Genomic DNA, 21,305 nt, shown 5'->3' with positions numbered 1-21,305 from the left:
ATTGAGACTGAGCCATGTGTTATTTTTCCTAGGAGAGATCCGGATGGCCTTCGTCCTGTACAAACACATCGGTGCCTACCTGTCTACAGAGAATGCCAGCATGAAGCTCGGCAGGGAAGCCATGGCCACCAACTACTCTGTCATTGTCAACTCTCCCGTCATCACCGCAGCCATCAACAAAGAGAACAACAAAGTCTACCTGTCTGAACCGGTCATATTTACCTTGAAACACCTGCAGGTAGAACGTGTACACACACACACACACACACTTTGGGATTATCATGAAATTCACTGAGTTTCTTAAAGGGGCAATTTGGGATTGGTACATCCATCCCATGAATGGAGTCACCCCATATTCCCCCATTTTTAAAGTTTTACCTCAATCTTTCATAACATATTGACGATGCAAAACTTTGTTTTCATTCGTTTTCTCCCTATTAGTTTTAGAACAGAACAGTCTAACCTGGAAGGCTGAGCTAATATGAGGGTTCTATTGTTCATCCCTGAAGGCTGGTTAGTCATAGGCAGAGCATTAACTTCCTCCCCGACTGCATTATCTTCCCCCCGCACGACTCCATCGAAACAGCCCCGGTTTGTCTCCCAACGGCACCCAAAGCTGTTATTAGGCAGGGAGAGAGAGAGAGGGGGGGGGGGGGGGGGGGATGTAACACTTGGGGCCAATGCAGTTATTACTGGGGACCAACTGGAGTCCGCTTTCCTACGTTTTTCTTTCCCCACTGGTCTAAGCTCAATAAAACAGTGCTCTTATATACAGTAAGTTTGTGCTTCCCTCCACTGTACTTCTGTCAGTGAGGACATGTCTTTTTTTCTGAACGGCTGTTTGCTCTGTCTTCTAAAAAGTTGATTATTTTAAAGAGTATTCTAAGATTCGTCTAGAGAGTATTCAAAAAGATGAACTGTATCTATATGGATGGTTATATAACTGCAGGTACACTCGAGTATGAATGGATAGGAGGACGTACTTCTCATAGCCTGGTTCCAGATCTGTTTCTGCTCTCTTGCCAACTACTATGGTCATTGTCATGCCAATCGTGACAAAAACTGACTTATCCTAGGACAAGGATAGCCTGGGTTCAGATCTATTTGTGTCATCTTGGCAACTACTATGTTAATTGTCATCAGTGATGTAGTGGTAAAGAAAATAAAATAGGTTAAACTTGGTCGCAGCGAATAAAGTAACGCTCCTTATACTTTCAATGCGTTCTTCCGCAAAAGGTGGGTAAACTGCGTTTACTTGTGTTTATACCCTCCACTTCACCACTGACTGTCATACCAAACACCACCATAGTACTTGGCTATACACCATAAACAGATCTAGGATCAGGCTGTACTGCTCTTCACTCTAGTCTTTTGTTCCATCGCTCTACAATGAAAAGCCTTTAGATCAGATGGTGTTGGACCACTGGTCCCAGGGGACTGTGGTCGTCCTCTAGTTATTGTTTCGCTTCCTTGCCTCAGCACTTAATGGACTAATTAAAGTCGTGAATGGGACAGAAGGTCACCTGGTCTGGTTATACCACGACTGTGCTGCACTGTATCCAACTAGCCATTGGTTGGCTGTGTGGAGGATAACTCAATAAGGTGGGACGTTTATCTCTGAGAGGATCTGCTGATTATGGATGTGTCACAAATGGAATCCTATTCCCTATACAGTGCACTACTTTTGACCAGAGCCGTATTTGGGACACAGCCCCATGTTCCACAGTTACAGTTTTGAGTGCATTGTCAGTAGCAGCCAGATTGTCTTCTGCTGTGGACAATTCCCTTAAATGCACCCAGGATTTAAGGTGCAGTTGAAGTGGCCCGGCAATATCTAGCTGCAAGAGATGGCGCTTTCCCACATCAAGGAAACATTACCCGTTGAAAACTATTTAAGGCATTCCTATGCATCGGCACGTCTCTCCTCTCGCGCTTTATCTGCATTAAGCTCTTAAGTGACTGTTTTGAAACGGGRCAGCGAGATGGCAGGCGACGCTAGCCGTTAAGGCCGCCACCTTGCAGAGAGCAACGGGGCAGTCTATTGTCGCACAGTGAAGGTTAAAGTGAAAGGTTGAAAAACACAATGAAAGGCTGCTCGCCGCCGCCATTAAACTAAACCTGCACTGCCACCGGAAAAGGGAATTAAGGGGCTTTTTCTGAAATATTTAGTCCGGATCTGGAGTTATGGCATTGTGGCGTGTCGAGGTTATGGGAGCTTACCTGGAATTAGCCCCATGKGTTTCCATTTAACCCAGCCAGGGCCGTTTAGAAAAGAAACATGACTCAACCTGCAATCAATGTGTGTGTTTTTCCTCCCATTAGCTCCATTGTGCAGGGGCCCATAGGCTAATTGTTATGTGGTTTGTCCCCCACAGCAATCCAAGGAAAGCTTTAACCCCAACTGTTCTTTCTGGAGTTATTCCAAGAGGACCATGACGGGGTACTGGTCGACGCAGGATTGCCGGTTGCTAGGCACCAACAGGACTCACACCACGTGCTCRTGTACCCACCTGACTAACTTTGCAGTCCTCATGGCTCACGTGGAGGTCAAGGTAAGGCCTGTTCCACCGGCTCCTCATTCCGTTTGCTCTCAGCTCWGATCCCGTAGAAGCAATACAAATTCCACAAGTAGTAGACGATGGAGAGCTCTGTTTTGCAACCTTCATAGCACATTCTACAAAATGGCAGAGTTAAGATCAAAATCTTAAGAGCATTTTTTTTTTTTGTGCCGAAAGCGTCCTTAGTGTTGGGTGTATTAATTGTCCCCTTGCCTTGTGCTAGGCCTTGTGTGAATAGTTGGAGAGAGTGGCCGTTGTAAAAGGAAAATGCATTTGGACCTTCAAGAGTTCTAGCTAAGAGGCTGCCGTTCAGTCGTCTGGATACATACTATGCTTGAAAGCATTGAGAATACCTGAARGCATCATTCAATGTTTCGAACATTCCGATATTCGCATGTTGATGAATTGAAGGAGAATCAGCATCTGTTTACGTTGTGTTGGAGCTGGGTACTGGGAAAGCATAAAATAACACATTTACATTTTCTGTGTATAATAGACCAATAACGATAAAGATTGTATTTATGCGCCTCCTAAACTATTTGGGGTTGCTGGTGTTTGTTGTTGTGCGTTTAAGTGTCTCACTGCGATGCTTAAATCCAAGATAACTTTTCAACTGATGTTATTTCGTTACATTGACGCAAATATATTGCAACTKATTTTTTWTTTTTTTACTTTGACTTTTATTTGTTGCTGTCTCATTTCCCTGAGAGGTCTTCTCGTTCCTGAACTTCTACCCCTGCAGTTTCTGAGGGGGAACAAAGACTCATATGAAAGAAAGATTTAGCGAAAGGGTGCATTTTATTTTAAAAGCATGAATTTATATGTTGTGTCTTAGTGCTCTTTTACCTGGGAGAAAAGATCTGTGCGTTCTTTCTCTGCACTGTTGGGTGCTTCATTGTCCGCTTTAGTCTTCTGGGAAAACAACAGAAAGTGATGGGAAATACAGAGCTGTTTGACAGACACAGGAAAAGCGAGGAGGTAGAGAGGGATAAAGAGAGGAAACATATAATAGGAGAGATCTCCTCTTTTTTTCTCTCTCCCTCTTTCTCCCTCCCCTCTCTCTCGCTCTTTCCCTCTCTCCCTCCCTCCCCTCTCTCTCGTGCTCTCTCTCCCCTCTCTCTCCCTCCCTCTCACTCTCTCTCTCCCCTCTTTCTCTGTCTCTCTCCCTCCCTCCTCTCTCTTTCTCTTTCTCTCTCTCCCCCAAGGCAGTGAACCTTAGTCAGCAGGGAAGGATGACTCTATAATGTCTCTCCCAGTTTGCCCAAGGCCATGTAACCACAGACCTCCCCTCCACCCCAGCTCACACCCCGCTCCAACCAGCCCCTCTGGTCCAAAGGGGGTCACCCCCAGTGAGGAGAAGTTACTGTTTGTCACTAAGCCGCTTGGCTTGGGGAAGCCAGTGTGCTCAAGCCTTGGTGTCAAACCGGGCCATGAATGCAGAGGGAAGCTGTGAATAAGCTAGTYGCCTTAACAGAAAAAAAACTGGTGAAAAATAGGGCAAAATGGGAGTGAAAGAAGCACTTTGTCATATGATTCACTCACCTTTTGGAAACCCCAGGATGCTGGTGTTCATTCAGGGGGAAAGTGGAAAGTCGTTARACCCCAATTCCAAAATTGCTGCATTTTTCTACTCGAAAGACATTTTGGTTCTGAGGAAACGCAGGCATCCATTGACACACTGCCAAGGCATTCCAATCCGGAAGCGCTAATGAATGGTGAAGAAAGAGCACAAAAATGCCATAAATTGAAGTGACCATATTTTGTCTCCATGGTAACTAAACATTTCGCGCTGTTCTGTCAAGGCATTGTTATTACACATTACCCTCTGAGTGAGAGTTTACAGATTGGCATGCCGCAATTACCATCTTCACTTTGAGCGGGCAGAGGCCCGCTGTCATCTGTATTCCGGCAGATAGACAGGGTGTTCCAGTTAGAAATGGCAATAATACTACTCTACTTTTAAGTTTGGGAAGTGTTTGGGCTTTTATGATAAGACGTTGTTTGATACGTTCAGTTGTTCATAAACAGCTTATTATTGTAGATATTACTTAGTCCTAGATAGAGATATTACTATGTTGAGGTATAGTTAAAAGGCTGTAGTAGTTGGTTGAAGTGATGTCTCTACAACCTGTTTTCAAATAGAACTGTACCTGCTGGACATTTTGAAAGCTGACCAAATGCGAGTACATAACCTGTATTAGAAGCAGGAACTTGGTTATTTAATGATGAGCTTTTTCTTAATTCTATTAAGACAACATAGAGAACAGCTAATGTGGTGCCTTTCAACAATAACTGCCCTCATCTCCTTCTTGATTGCACCACGTTGCCCAGTCTAACTTTCATGTTTGTATTTTACCTTTGAACTTAAAGCGTATGGGTGATTATCACGCTAGCTCAGTATTGTAGATATGTGTATCCAGGAATCCCCGGACTCTGACTCTCTGAGGAATTCATTATGTAACTTTGATCTCTGCCAAAGGAGGGGAAAAAAAGATCCACCTTTGTCTATTGAAAAGGGTTATGGGCTTGTTGATTATCTGTGGACTTGCACTTATTAAAGTGTTGTACTGACTGAAGCATGGTCAACTTTAAAAAGTCAACACAGTCCTGAAGGCCATCGACAGTGTGACTCACTATCATATCCCAATAGGCAAAGGCACATATACTCACACCGTGTCTGTCAACGACAGGGAATGAGGTASCTGCCATCCAAACAATCGGGAAGGGATTAAGTGCCGTCACTTTCGTCTGTCTCACCTCTCAGGCCTTTTGTGCACCAACATGAGCTGTTCCTGCCGACGCACTGAAGTACACCCGTCGGCCGCGTAAACAAATGAAACTAAATGGCCCGTCACCAGATGTGTGTTAGTCAGAGATTATGTCGCTTTTGTGTCTCCAGGAAGGGAAGTGATTGCGAGGGAGTTTCGAGTGAGGATGAGAGGGATTGCTTAAGCGGTCTGTCAAAGTACAGTATGATGTCTCCTCTAATCAGTCAACTCCAATTGCTCTCTCATCAAACATAGAAATGTATGTTAATAATAACGGATATTTTAAAGGGTTGTTTAAGTCTATTGATAAGCTCCTCTATCCAGCTGGAAGTTACTCAAAGAGAAAATGTGGTTGTTGTTTGAATGAAGGTTTCCAACGGCTGTTGGGAATTGCTTCAACTTGTCCCAGCAGGTTGTCATTCCTGTCAATATCCACCATGATCTCTTTTAACCCTAAAAGTGCCAACGGGTCAATTTTGGCCTCAAGGGGTGATGCAGTACATGTCATTATTTCGATATCCTGTTTTTGATCCTGAAATGTTGGACTTTTTCAAGCAACTACTTYCTGACAAAAAAAAACACAATTTCCTATGTTTTTTGTGTTTATATGGAAGAATAAAAAATGATCTCTTTTGTATACTAGTGGTGTGCGGCAAACATGACGACCTAACCGGCCTCTCACGCTATCGTGCACATGTTGAGTTTGTCTATCCCCACCAGACGGACACGCAGGTTGAAATATCAAAACTAACTCTGAACCAACTATATTCATTTGGGGAAAAGGTCGAAACATTCATGGACATTTAGCTAACTAGCTTGCTGTTGCTAACTAATTTGTCCTGGGATATATACATTGGGTTCTTATTTTACCTGAAGTGCACAAGGTCCTTTTTTTATGCTGGATCTTTGTAGAATATTGACCCATTTTGACCCACAAAATTGTGTGACACTCCACAGATAAAAGGGTCAACTTAATTTGTTTCTTGTAATCTCTCCYCSTTCTTCTTCTTCCTCCTCTTCTCCTTCTTCTTCTTCGTCTCCTCCTCCTTTTTCCTTTTTCCTTCTACTCCATGGCGGTTGGCAACCAAGTGTGGACCTCATTCATCTTTCAATCACCCACGTGGGTATGTGCTCCTAAAAACCAATGAGGAGATGGGAGAGGTGTGACKTGCAGCGCATCAAGCGTCACAAATAGAACCAAGTTCTATTTTAGCGCCTGGCTACCCCAGATTCAAAGGCCCCTTTCATMTCTACAGAGTGATGTCATATTCATTCCAGTAATGCCATTTAAGCGGTTGATCAAACATGACACCATTGTTACTAAAGGACCAACATTTGGAAAAGCCTGCTTTAGACTTGTTCAGTACCTTAATAGTCCAGACCCACCACCCAGCCAGCTACTCAAGGCATCAACAGTCTACTCTTCATCGAACCACCCTCCTTTGAATTTAAGCRTCTATTTCCAAGACAGCCCCGGGGTTGTGGAGGCACTGTTTAAATAGCAGCTACAACCCCCCCAGCCGAGACTTAGAAAGATAGACCTGTTGTCCCTCCACATACAGGCCATTACTTAGGTAGTGAGCGTGTATGCCGGGATTGGGCTGGAGGTAATATCGAGCCACCTGTAAGTAGCACCATTCCCTAGGGACCACCGGGGTATAAATCAATGGTACCTCTCAATAGGATGATGGTGGGGGGGGTGGTAAACTCATACATCAGTGTCCTGGTGGGGTGTCTGAATTGGAAATGATGAAGATGCCGTGATACGTTCTAGGCTTTGGACAGTATATTTGGCACAGTCAATGTGTGCACWGTTCCTCACAATGTTAACTTAGAACCTATTATAACTTGTAACTTCCATCCATCCACCTATGTAGAGTAGCTTTCGAACCATCTAAATCTTGATGTGGCATGATAACCTGTTGTGGTCTCAGTGTCTTGATGTTCATAAAAAGAGGTCATCCATGTGCTTTTCTGTCTGTTTATTTAGGATAAGATGAACTTTAATGTCCCATGGGGGAAATCGTCTCAGACACGTACCCTGGTTCGATCCTGGGCTGTATCCCAACCGGCCGTGATTGGGAGTCCCATAGGGCGGCGCACAATTGGCCCAGCGTCGTCCAGTTTAGGGTTTGGCTGGGGTAGGCCTACATTGTAAATAAGAATTTGTTCTTAACTGACTTCCCTAGTTAACTAAAGGTTAAATACTGCTGAATACAAAATTGAGACTGTACATTACACACTCAACTTAATACATACATTACCCATATCACCATACACTTCTCATACAGCCACATACATAATCCTTAGCATATTCCCTTATTTTGTCAGTGGCGTACTAACACAGCTCAGCTTTACTTGTTGCTGTTCAGGTATTTGATGGCCATGGGAGTGAAGGAGTGCTTATACCTGTTCAGCTTACATGTGGGGACCCTATAGTGTCTGCCTGAGTCGGAGGAGGGACCCTATAGCGTCTGCCTGAGTCGGAGGAGGAGGGACCCTATAGCGTCTGCCTGAGTCGGAGGAGGAGGGACCCTATAGCGTCTGCCTAGTGAGAGGAGGAGGGACCCGATAGCGTCTGCCTTGATCGAGGAGGAGGGGACCCTATAGCGTCTGCCTGAGAGCGAGGAGGAGGGACCTATAGCGTTCTGCCTGAGTCGGAGAGGAGGGACCCTATAGCGTCTGCCTGAGTCGGAGAGGGAAGGACCCTATAGCGTCTGCCTAGTCGGAAGGAGGGACCCTATAGCGTCTGCCTGAGTCGGAGGAGGATGGACCCCTATAGCGTCTGCCTGAGTCGGAGGAGGAGCACCCTATAGCGTCTGCCTGAGTCGGAGGAGAGGGACCCTATAGCGTCTGCCTTGATCGGAGGAGGAGGGACCCTATAGCGTCTGCCTGAGACGGAGGAGGAGGGACCCTGTAGCGTCTGCCTGAGACGGAGGAGGGACCCTGTAGCGTCTGCCTGAGTCGGAGGAGGGACATGGGAGGGGTCTGAAATAATAATCTGGGGGGTGTTGCCTCACACCCATGACCTTCATGGCAGTTTTTATCAGGCGGGCAAATTGGGATTTCAGTTGGACTGATAACTTGGCAAACCAGACTGTGATTCCATATCTCAGGATGCTCTCTATGACTGCATAGTAGAACAGGAGTCTACGTAGAAAATAGAGGCGTTGTAGTCAGCAGCAGACACTCTCCACTTCGATCTTCCAGCTCACCACATTGTCCATATCTACACCCAGGTAATTATACGCACTAACCTGTGCTATGTTGGGATTGTGGACAMGCACATGGTCACCGACAGATTTGGGGTCAAACGCCATCTCATCCTATAAGGAAAAAATGACGTTGGATAGATCCACGTCCCGACTGCTATCTGGACGCATTCCACTTTAGGAGGCCGCGTCTACTGCCGGCATTATATCACGGTTATTGTCGCTGAAGACATTGTACGTTTCTATTAGGCACATGCACTGAATGGAAACGTCAAGMTCTCCTCCTGGCCCTTTAAACCTGATGAATGGTCCGAGATCCCTGATTCATGTGCCCTCTTTGCTACCCTCTCTTCGTCCCATACAGCTCGTAAATCCTTGCCGAAACGTGAAAGAGCCGCGCGACACAACTCAGTAGGGCTACTGATACCCTTACTAGAACATTTGCCCTGCCCCACCATATTTTATGACTGAAGCATGCTATCTCTCGCTCTCTCTCTCTCTCTCTCTGTGTCATCCAGGCAGATTTATGAATTTTAATTGGATTGTCGTCATGCTGCGAACGGTTCTTTGTGGAATATCAAGGAAGGAAGCTTATCTCCTCTCTCCCATTGGCCCAGATGATCTTGACACGTCCAGAGCCCAGTGGAGGAACACCTCCACTGAAGGATCTCAACGGCGATTKATTTGTTATAGTTTGATATCTGATTGGATGGACTTGATTGGAGGTGTCAGGGCATGCTGTTGACATGTACACTGAGTGTACAAAACATTAGGAGCACCTGCTCTTTCCAAGACATTATTGATGTCACTTGTTAAATCCACTTCAATCAGTGTAGATGAAGGGGAGGAGACGGGCTAAAGAAGGATTTTTAATCCTTGAGACAATTGAGACATCGATTGGGTATGTGTGCCATTCCTGGTTTGATTGTGTCAAGAACTGCAATGCTGCTGGGTTATTTACGCTCAACAGTTTCCCATGTGTATCAAGAATGGTCCACCACCCAAKGGACATCCAGCTAATTTGACAACAACTGTGGGAAGCATTGGAGTCAACATGGGCCAGCATCCCTGTGGAACGCTTTCGACACCTTGTAGAGTCCACGCCCCGACGAATTGAGGCTGTTCTGAGGGCAAAAAGGGGGTACAACTCAATAATAAGGAAGGTGTTCTTAGTGTTTTGTCCACTGTCTGATTTCCTGGTAACAGCAGGCCATATGTTGTGCCTCGCGGTAACAGATCAGGGGCAAACCCAATCTCCCCAGGCATCTGTCTGGAATGAAAAATATGTGTGTTCAAGAAATAAAAAAGTGACGGGAGAGATTGGAAGAGAAATCGAATGTGCACAAGGCGCGTACCGCCCTAGTAAGTAACATATCCACTGGTATGACTCGGTGGCCACCCACGACACAGAGTGAATTTTGGAGCGAGTTAGTCCGCTGCTTTGGGGACCCCGTGCCTATTCCCGCCGCGGACGCCTGTTAAAGGAGAGGAGCATTGAGGTTGAGCTACCGTGGCTCTGTGACGGTAGTGTGCGACAGCCAGCTGTCATCCCGGGCGAGACCCCAGAAAAGGGCCTTCATCGTAGGGATGAAGTCGTGGCCGGTGGCGCCTTAGCGATCATCCACCCTTCCAGAACAATGAGATGTCACTGCAGTAGATCCATCACACAGGTGTGGCTGCATCCTACCCCTCCCTCTCCTTTTGACCCAGCACCCCCTCTCCATATCGAGGCAGAGATTGTGATGGATAGAGATTGAAGCCATGGCACAGCTCGCTAGCTCAACCCACCCTAGGCCCCCTTTTCCAAACAATCTGCATCTGCCACCATCCAGCGCATGAGATGCCTTTGTAGCAAAGGGGCACCAGACCACACCACACACACACACACACACACACACACACACACACAGCTCCACCCCCCCTGATGTATACACTACGGCTCATCAGGCATGAGAATCAAGAGGCTCAGGGTAGCGGGTCGACTGTTATTGTACAGCAGCCCCTTAATGATCAGCATCTGTTCTCTTCTCTCTCCCCGCTAGCGTTAGCCCGTGCTCCGCGCACCCGTTAAACAGGCCTTTTGTGTGTCGTTTCCTACCAAGATCCCCTTGCTGCAAAAAATCCCCCCTGGTTGCTCTAGCCTTTCACCCCGCCCCCTGTGGAGAATCATACTGCTGACTCGGGTGGAAGTTTGATTTAAAGGCAGTGCTCGTTTGTGTGAAAAGATACACTGTGTGTTTTCTGTAAGAAAACAGTGAGGAGCGCATCCTCTATTTGCGACTCACTGATATTGTCCTTGAGGAATATTGTGTAAGCCTTTGGAATTGCACATACACACACAAACACACATGTTTCTAGTGATTGAATACCTGCTCTGCAAAACGTACATCCTCAGGAAACACTGCAAGTAAATAAAATGTGCAATCATGTTCATCACAGCTAAAGGCTATGGAGAAGAATAGCGGTCTGTTTCAATTCCTATTGTGTTACCTCTGTGATCCTCATTACTACTCATGCGTAGTCGAGTCCGGAAACGTCGAGCCCAGCAGGGACAGCAGTCAGTTTGACGGCGGATACCACGGATACCAGTTTTCTTTTAAGTATTTTTGAACAAAGCCTTAAAGTTAATGCTTACTGGTGGGAGAATTGAAGAGAATTCTGTGGGGAAATGAGGAGTGTCTGAAGCTGACCAGTGTTTGGTTGGCAGTAAATATGTTATGTTAATAAATCACGATGTCTCGGATGCTTAATTGCCTGGTTTTCTAGATATAAGAGACTTAGTTTCTTGGGAACGCATCACTTTTTCACCTTTATCTTTAATATATTTTAGGTGTGTGTCGTGGAGATTTATGATGACTAGAGACAAATGGTGTAGGGTGAAGTTTCCCATAGATGCTGATCTTGGGTGAGTTTTGCATTTCCCCCAACTAATGGTTAGGATTGGGGGAGAGGAAGCTGATCCTAGATCAGCCCCCCCCCCCCCCCCCCCCCCCCCCCCCCCCCCCCCCCCCCCCCCCCCAGAGCAGATGGTTTTCAAGATCCATGTTGGTACTTGAGTTGCCAACTATCCACAGCATTCCTTAAATAATAACAACGGTAATAACCAATATAATTTGGACGATTTCCTCATCTAAATGTGCTGACTAAGCAGAACATGGGCATTGCATCTTAATGAAACAAGGGTCTGCGTGGTATTGATTAGGCCATAATTGATTGATGAGGGCAAAAACGGTGCCAGAAGGGAATTGTATGGTAATCACGAAGCACTGCATGCTTTTGGACAGTGTGTTTATATCAATTGCTGTGTCTTCTGTGTGTGGATGTTATCCTTATGAGGTTGTAAGCACAAATCTCTACGCACATGTTTTTTGGGGGTTTTTTTTTGGTCCCTTTCTGGAAATGTCTTGCATCTCATCTCAAATAGCACAGCATGACTATATACAGTATACAGTGCATTCTGAAAGTATTCAGACCCCTTGACTTTTTCCTCATTTTGTTTTACGTTACAGCCTTATTCTAAAATGTCTGAAATAGTTTTTTTCCCCTCATCAATCTACACACAATACCCCATCATGACAAAGTAAAAACAGGTTTTGACATTTTTTTTCAAATGTATAAAATAAAAAAATAAACACTGAAATATGACATTTACATAGGTATTCAGACCTTTTACTCAGTACTTTGTTGAAGCACCTTTGGCAGCGAATACATCCTTGAGTCTTCTTGAGTGACGCTACAAGTTTGGCACACCTGTATTTGGGGAGTTTCCCCCATTCTTCTCTGCAGATCCTCTCAAGCTCTGTCAGGTTGGATGGGGAGTATCACTGCACAGCTATTTTCAGGTCTTTCCAGAGATGTTCGATCGGGTTCAAGTCTGGGCTCTTCAGAGACTTGTCCCGAAGCCACTCCTGCCTTGTCTTGGCTATGTGCTTAGGATTGTTGTCCTGTTGGAAGGTGAACCTTCGCCACAGGCTGAGGTCCTGAGCGCTCTGGAGCAAGTTTCCATCAAGGATCTCTCTGTACTTTGCTCCGATCATCTTTCCCTCGATCCTGACTAGTCTCCCAGTCCCTGCCACTGAAAAACATCCCCACGGCATGATGCTGCCAACACCATGCTACACCGTAAGGATGGTGCAAGTTTTCCTCCAGATCTGACGCTTGGCATTCACACCAAATAGTTCAATCTTGGTTTCGTCAAACCAGAAAATCTTGTTTCTGATGGTGTGAGTCCTCTACCATAAAGACCTGATTGGTGGAGTGCTGCAGAGATGGGAGAACCTTCCAGAAGGACAACCATCTCCACAGAGGAACTCTGGAGCTCTGTCAGAGTGACCATCGGGTTCTTGGTCACCTCGCTGACCAAGGCCCTTCTCCCCCGATTGCTCAATTTGGCCGGACGGCCAGCTCTAGGAAGAGTTTTTGTTGTTCCAAACTTCTTCCATTTAAGAATGATGGAGGCCACTGTGTTCTTGGGGACCTTCAATACTGCAGACATGTTTTGGTATCCTTCCCCAGATCTGTGCCTCGACAGAATCCTGTCTCTGAGCTCTACGGACAATTCCTTTGACCTCATGGCTTGGTTTTTGCTCTCTCATGCATTGCGGGACCTTATATAGACAGGTGTGTGCCTTTCCAAATCATGTCCAATCAATTGGATTTACCATAAGTGGACTCCAGTCAAGTTGTAGAAACATCTCCAGGATGATCAATGGAAGCAGGATACACCTGAGCTCAATTTCGAGTCTCATAGTAAAGTATGAATACTTATGTAAATAAGGTATTTCTGTTTTTTTATTTGTAATACATTTGCAAAAATGTCGAAACCTGTTTTCTCTTTGCTATTTTGGGGTATTGTGTGTCGATTGATGCGAAAAACATTGTAATCTGTAACGGAACAAAATGTGGAAAAATTCAAGGGGTCTGAATACTTTCCGAATGCACTATATGTAGTACAATATACATAGTCGGATCACATATGGTCTACAGGTTTACAGTTGTGATCGTGTACCAATATGAATGTATTTGAGAGGGCATGATAAATGGAACATGTGACACTGAAAGAATTGCCATTTCAGAATGTGTTACTTTTTTGCGGTTCATTTAAGTAGTCCTTTAGTGCACTGACTTATGGTTTACTGTAAATTCCCTTTGATTGTTGCTGTTGCGGTATAGTGCCTGCTTATTTCCTGTAAATACAGGTATCTGCCATCAGAAGGGTGCTTTTTGGGCAATTTATCCTTTAAAGAAAACATTGACTAAAACCAGTGATGACATTGATTGACTGTAGTGCGGTTGAATATATTACCCATAGTGCCTCTCACAGCCACCTGTGACCCTTTCTATGACGTGACTCATTTTGTTACCTTGCCAAATAACCTTGGTGACACATTTTCATGCCATTTCCACATCACCACCTGTGACAGCTAGGTCATTTCCTGAAGAGGTTGAGGGGTGGCCCTACCAAATGCAGTTTCATCTAGTTTTGAGTGTATTAGTGAATATAACATATCAAATCAAATTTCATTTGTCACATGCACCGAATACAACAAGTGTATAGCATACTGTGAAATGCTTACTTACAAGCCCTTAACCAATAATGCAGTTCAAGAAATAGAGTTAGTCAAATGTTTTCTAAATAAACTAAAGTAATTAATAAATTAAAGTTATACAATTTAAAAAAATAACGAGGCTATAGACAGGTTATGAGTGATTCTATCTGCCAGTACTAACTAAAACAGATTGGAATTATATTGTGATCTGAATAGTCATTTTGGCCAGTGATTTCTTGATTCAATATAGTGTCGTTAGAATGTTGCAACACAAATACCCTAAAGAATGATAAGAAATTACAGTAATCTCATCTTATACATTTCCTTGATAATAACGAGTACCACAATGGAAATAAGTCAGTGGACTTTATTGTGCCTTGGTCATTTTAATGCATCTATTGTGGTACTTAAGTGGTTGAGGCAACTCTATATGTATTTTAAATATGTCTAATAAAATACTTAAATTATTTTATTTTTTTACCCTTTCCCAGAATACTGACCCAGTCCATGACCTGCTGTTGGATGTGATCACATGGGTTGGCATTCTGCTCTCCCTGGTCTGCCTGCTCATCAGCCTGTTCACCTTCTGCTTCTTCCGGGGCCTCCAGAGCGACCGCAACACCATCCACAAGAACCTCTGCATCAGCCTCTTCATTGCAGAGTCCCTCTTCCTGGTGGGGATCAACCGAGCTGACCAACCGGTAAGAARYCTCCTAAGCCGGACAGATGATGCTCAAAAAACACAGCCGACTCAATCTATTTTCAATGGCAGCAGTGTGTTAGTGGAGGGTCTAGGGTGGTGTTGCTCTGTTTGTCTGAACATTTGGGGAGGTTTCTACTTGTGCTAGACTCCACCACACACCTGCATCAAGCATGTCTCATGCGTTTTGGTATTTAAGCCCCCGAAGGTCCCAGTGGTTGACAGAGGGAGGCGTGTCAGGGGGCTTCATCTCAGTAGTCTAAAGTTGCTCCCTTGTCTTGTCTTCTTTATATGCTCTATTCTGAACATGCAGGATAGGTGACTCCAACAAAGTCTATTTGGGATCTGTCACCTGTCCACCAAATCAGTTCTGATCAGGGAAAGGAGGCGAGGAGAGGGAGCCACGTTTGACTATTGAAATGCATCCAGGGTGTCAGCTCTCTAGTGCTTGAAGGGCCAAAGTGCCCACATGTTTTCATTTCAACCTGGCGTTTGATTCATTAGTGTTACTGATTGGCCAGAGAGGTTTCACACCTGGTTCCTCAGGTCTAAATTAGACATGCTTCTGTGCTCTGTGTATTAGTGCAATTGCCTATTATACAACTAGTAAGTCACTACGGTAACCAGGGCTTCAATAGAGTTGGTCCACTGGTAACGGCTAGATAGTTAACCATATAACCAGTTTCATTCCTTATGTTTAACTTTTGCTTCCAAGTTATTCTGTTCACACAACAACCCTGGTAAGACTCTCGAAATGATAGTAGAAAACCAGCATGAGCTGAGACAGGAATTTAGGAAATCCGTCAGCTTTTGACCTTAACCCTTATGAACTGTTTTGCTCACATCTTCCTATTGCAGTTAAATATTTCAAAAGCATGTCGGATACTTAAGCATTCAGCGTGCGCTTCACCGTGGCTCTCTCATCTCTTGAGGGCCAGTTCCACTCGAGAAAGCAATTCAGTAGTCTGAGCAGAACATTAAGGTTTGAGTGTACCTCGATGTACTTCCTAGGGCATCTGTGTATTTGAAGGGTGAACCGCTCAAGTACAATGGATCTGTAGATGCTATATCATATTTGTGCTAGTCAACATTAGCAAGGATTCCTGGTTCATGGGAAATTGTCTGCTATCATAAATTAAAGAAGTGAAGGATGCAGAGAGTTGAATGTATCTGTTTCCTCTAGAGTTTAAAACAAATATAATTACCCCTTAGTCTGTTCCGATTCGAATGCCTCAACTGAACATGAGAACATGAGGACTTTGAAGCTGTAAGTATCCATGGTTATGTGTGTGTGTGTGTGTGTGTGTGTGTGTGTGTGTGTGTGTGTGTGTGTGTGTGTGTGTGTGTGTGTGTGCCACTCATAACAATGTTGTTCATCAATTTATTGGAATGTAATGTTTATAATGTATTGATCGTATAGGTCAGTCACGTGTATAAAGGAGAGAAATAAAAATGTGCTCAGCGAACAAACATCTTTCATGTATCTTTTCAACTAGCAATGATAATCAACACCATGGGATACCTTTGCTAGTCAACCCTGACCTTTGCACTAATCTATACCTTTCTAAGCCTCTCCCCTCAGTCCCCCTGGTTCCCCCCCTGGTTCTCCCCCTGATTCTCTCTGTCCCCCTGGTTCTCCCCCTGGTTCTCTCAGTTCTCCCCAGTCCCCCTGGTTCTCCCCCTGATTCTCTCGGTCCCCCTGGTTCTCTCGGTTCTCCACAGTCCCCCTGGTTCTCCCTCTGGTTCTCTCCAGTTCCACCCTGTTACTTCACCTGACACAGCTCAAGCTCCAATGTTTCTATCAAAGAACCACACGCGCCCTCACCCCAGCCTCCCCTTTCCACCCTTCACCACCCCCCACTGCAATAGCCCTCCCGTCGTGGAGCAGTAGACTGATCTCTAAATGCTGTGGGTAATCTGGATTAGGCGATCAATATGTCAACCCCCCCCCCTGCTTTTAATGGCCACCGCTGGATTGTCACTTAGAGAGCTGAGCTGACCTGCTAGAGCTCTGCACTAAGGACACCGTCATTATCAACAGGGTGCGGGGGGGCGGTGAGAGAAGTTGTTTGAGGTTCTCACTTTGTGTTAATGAATGAATGAGTGTGTGTGTGTGTGTGTGTGTGTGTGTGTGTGTGTGTGTGTGTGTGTGTGTGTGTGTGTGTGTGTGTGTGTTTGTGTGTGAGAGAGAGAGCTGTAGTTTCCAAGGTATGGAATGTTGCACAATCAGAACAGTGGCAGACACACACACACACACACTTGCTGTCATAAATGTGAACCCTAGAGTATGGATGACAAAGCAACATGTATATTATCTTAGAGTTTTCAGACTGTGCTTTTGCCCTCTACTCATAAGATGTGATGGTTTTGATTCAGTGGGCAGTTTTAAAGATCACTCTCTCCTGAATTGCATTGATGGCCACTGGTCCTGACAGTCATTTAATTGAACCAATTTCAATGACCGCTGAACAAAGGACCCCGGGTATGACCAATTGCTTCAATAATCTGATCAATTACAGTCGTTACAAGTAGTGTGTGTCTGTGTGTGTGTGCGTGCGCGTTTGCATGTGTGCGTTCTGCATATTGTTTTTGCTCTGCTGTGTCTAAGCCAAACTCATTCAAGTTTTGAACTTGACCTTTGACCTGTACCTTGTCACCTTTCCCCTCAGATTGCCTGTGCTGTGTTCGCTGCCCTGCTCCACTTCTTCTTCCTGGCGGCCTTCACCTGGATGTTCCTGGAGGGCGTGCAGCTCTACATTATGCTGGTGGAGGTGTTCGAGAGCGAGCACTCGCGCAAACGCTACTTTTACCTGGTGGGTTACGGCGTGCCAGCACTCATCGTGGCCGTGTCGGCCGCCGTGGACTACCGGAGCTACGGCACGGACCGAGTGTGAGTATTTACCGGAAATGGAACCACGGCTTTAGAACCATACCATTAGAACGTTGACCCTAACAACCTCGTTATTTAAACCATGCCCACCATTAAKCCATTCCTTGCTAAGGTGTACATTCTAAAGCAGTGTTGCTCAAACCTCTCCTCAAGCACTTCCTTTATTCGATATTTTCCAGTACTGGCTTCAAATGGGGTTGCAATTGAACAAATGTGTGAAACGTCAGGGTGGTCCTAAGGACGAGTTTGGGAAGCACTTCTCGACAATCTGTAACTGGGGAAACGTTAACGTTTTAACTTATTGTAGTCAACGTATTGAAATAATGGCTCGTTCCAACATGTTGTCGTCCATGCGACCAGCACCTTCTGATGGCACACAATACCAGGCTGTCGGCCATATCTGAACTATTCCAATATGGTTGTGATATGTTCACTATGGCTGTTGTGTAGGCAGGGTGGTCCACTGCTGTTCGTGTTTATTAGTTTACCGGCTGTCTAGACGTAGTGACGTTCTGTTGTGCCGTTCTGTTTGGTTTTTGAGAGCATGGTGGAAGTTCTTCTGCAGTTCTAAATCAGGGTCTGTATTCATAAGCGTCTCAGATTAGCAGTTCTGATCTAGGATCAGGTGCCCTCCCTCTCCATGCAAAACTGATCCTAGATCAGCACTCTGGCCCAGATGACCCCATGATAGAGGCGTTTCCTGAACACCTGACCTGAACGAGAAACATCTGGTAGACTAAAGCAAGGGCACGTAGGAGTTTTTCTTCTGACCAGGAACAAACTATCTTGACACTAAATTGGGTTTATTTCCAAATGTATTTGTTCAGGTTCATTCACACAACCGCACTGAATCAGCTGACTAATTTCATTGAATAAAAACAGTTTGCGGTGGTCGTTATAATTGCAATGACTGCTGCAATAACTAATGCTCCTCATCACTCCTGAGCGATTATTCTAACGCAGAACTTCTGCTGACGTGACAAAATGTCTAACAGTGGCAAATGCAAGCCATGGCTGTGTGAATGTCAGGCCATTGTGGTTAGCGTCTTCAGCATTTACATAACTCCTGTATAACTGAGCAATAGGTGGAGAGATGAAGCACTAGACGTAGCCGGKGCGAGAAAGGGAGACGTCGGGAAAGTAATTGTCATACGTTCTTATGTTTCCCCGCTGAAGATACTGGAGAAATGATTTGATTTGCTCTCGCACTTCTCTCTGAAACATTAACCAGCGATCCTAAAAATGACACAGAGCAGAAGTAGAGAGAAACCGTTCCTCTCTCACTAAATTTGTAGCCAATCTGGGGGAAAAAAATACAAAAAACAGCATCAGCAGTTGRCACAAAATGTTTATCGTACATGTCACTGTAGGAACTTTAGTGGTCTATTAATCGGTGATAATTGGTGACTTCATTGTATCATTAATTTGCCTACTGTTTCAAATTAATAATGTTGTATAAGGGCACCATTAATCATTTTAATTCAAAGAGAACAATTAACTTGAAACTCTGATTAGTTTAGCCTCCATTCATCAAGTCTCATATCAACAATCTTAAAGGCTACATAAGGTCTTTAATTGTATTCGAGCCAGCATTTGTCAAAGCAAGAGAGAACGACATTTAATAAAGATAGGATTTATTGTTACGCCAGAGAAACACACAACGAAAAGAAACAAAGACTATGATTGATCTATTAAGATTATAATTTTGCAATGCCGAATATTCAAGAAGGAAACACAGAGAATGTAATTTACCGAGTCAATGGGCAGATTCCTCTCTCTGTCTTTCTCATCGACCTGCGTCGGTAACGTCTATTGGCGCAGCCAGCTTTGTGTTGGACACAAGCTATGAAGATGTCCAAGAACCCACTCTTGTGGGCCATTCGTTCTTCAGCAAAGTCTGTCCATTGTTCTTAATTCCTGGTAAGTGTTCCATCTCATTCTTCGTGAGGAGACGTGCGTCTGAGTTCAGAGGCCGTTTCCTAGAGTTCTGTACCAGTCCAAGACTGACAATTCTTTGTCATGCCTACTTTCCTCTCTCCCTCCTGCACGACAAGTCTCTTTCTCCTCCAAATCGATTCAATTCTCCATTCGTCTGTCTTTTGGCTGAGTTTTCAACTGAATTTCCAACTGCCAGAGAGCAGTTTTTATTAGGGTGGGTATGACTCTTTATCCGATGGCCTCGGACATCAAGGGTGATGGGGAGTTCCCCATCCCGCTTTGAGTCAGAGTGACTTGTAAATAAGACATCATTACAAAAAAGACTATTGGGCCCTTATTGTACATATGAAATTGTTTCCAAAGTGTTTGTCTTACATTCTAGAACACAATGATACCAGATATGTAATATGTACTAACGTGTATTTAGAAGATACTAAATATTGCAATTGCAGAGTAGATATACAAAAGTACACATTTATTAACAATACCTTCACGTAATACGTCGTCATTTCAAATGTATTTAAGAGTAGGGATAAAGGTCTATACTTTATCGTTTGCCTGTGTTACAGAAGAGTTGGGCGTTTTCCCGCCCAACATCATGGGGAAACCTTTGATAGACACACCACATGACCTTGGTTGTGTCTCCTGAGAGGTCAGAGTTCAACCTTTTCCTTCGAGCTGGTGTGACTGGTCAGCTATCTCCTAAGAGCAGGAAGAAATACTGTAAGTCAGTTCCTAAAGGTTTTGCCTGTTGGGCAAAGATGGTCTGTGGGGGTGAACATGGAGAGTCACGCCATGGGAATGTGATCCTGTGACCCCCTAGAGTAACAACATATACACTACCATTCAAAAGTTTGGGGCCACTTAGAAATGTTTTTGTTTTCGAAAGAAAAGCTCATTTTTTTTGTCCATTTAAAATAACATAAAATTGATCAGAAATAGAGTGTAGACATTGTTAATGTTGTAAATGACTATTGTAGGTGGAAATATGGATTATCTATGGAATATCTACATAGGTGTTCAGAGGCCCATTATCAGCAACCATCACTCCTGTGTTCCAATGGCACGTTGTGTTAGCTAATCCAAGGTTATCATTTTAAAAGGCTAATTGATCATTAGAAAACCCTTTTGCAATTATGTTAGCACAGCTGAAAACTGTTCTGARTAAAGAAGCAATAAAACTGGCCTTCTTTAGACTAGTTGAGCATCTGGAGCATCAGCATTTGTGGGTTCGATTACATGCTCAAAATGGCGAGAAACAATGGGCTTTCTTCTGAAACTCGTCAGTCTATTCTGAGAAATGAGAAGGCTATTGCATGCGAGAAATTGTTAAGAAACTGAAGATCTCATACAACGCTGTGTACTACTCCCTTCACAGAACAGGCCTTAACCAGAATAGAAAGAGGAGTGGGAGGCCCTGGTGAACAACTGAGCAAGAGGACAAATACATTAGAGTGTCTAGTTTGAGAAACAGACGTCTTACAAGTCCTCAACTGGCAGCTTCATTAAATAGTACCCGCAAAACACCAATCTCTATGTCAACAGTGAAGAGGCGACTCCGGGATGCTAGAGCGTTGGACTAGTAACCCGAAAGGTTGCAAGATCGAATCCAAGAACTGACAAGGTAAAAAAAATCTGTCGTTCTGCACCTGAACAAGGCAGTTAACCCACTGTTCCTAGGCCGTCATTG

General features: G+C 44.5%; 1 protein-coding gene across 2 annotated transcripts in view; it reads left to right on the top strand.

Annotated features, from left to right (window-relative positions):
* LOC111954048 (adhesion G protein-coupled receptor L3) overlaps window positions 1-21,305 on the top strand; it is a 314,128-nt gene that overhangs the window by 257,843 nt on the left and 34,980 nt on the right. For both annotated transcript variants that reach the window (XM_023973590.1, XM_023973557.1), the window contains exons 13-16: window positions 33-238; window positions 2,376-2,552; window positions 14,579-14,788; window positions 17,457-17,677. In XM_023973590.1, the coding sequence (XP_023829358.1) occupies window positions 33-238; window positions 2,376-2,552; window positions 14,579-14,788; window positions 17,457-17,677 (814 nt within the window). The remainder of the gene's footprint in view (window positions 1-32; window positions 239-2,375; window positions 2,553-14,578; window positions 14,789-17,456; window positions 17,678-21,305) is intronic.

The sequence above is a fragment of the Salvelinus sp. IW2-2015 genome, linkage group LG3, assembly GCF_002910315.2.
Source record: "Salvelinus sp. IW2-2015 linkage group LG3, ASM291031v2, whole genome shotgun sequence".
NCBI lineage: Eukaryota > Metazoa > Chordata > Actinopteri > Salmoniformes > Salmonidae > Salvelinus > Salvelinus sp. IW2-2015.
The sequence above is the reverse complement of the archived record's forward strand: the minus strand, read 5'-3'. Positions and strand labels throughout refer to the sequence as shown.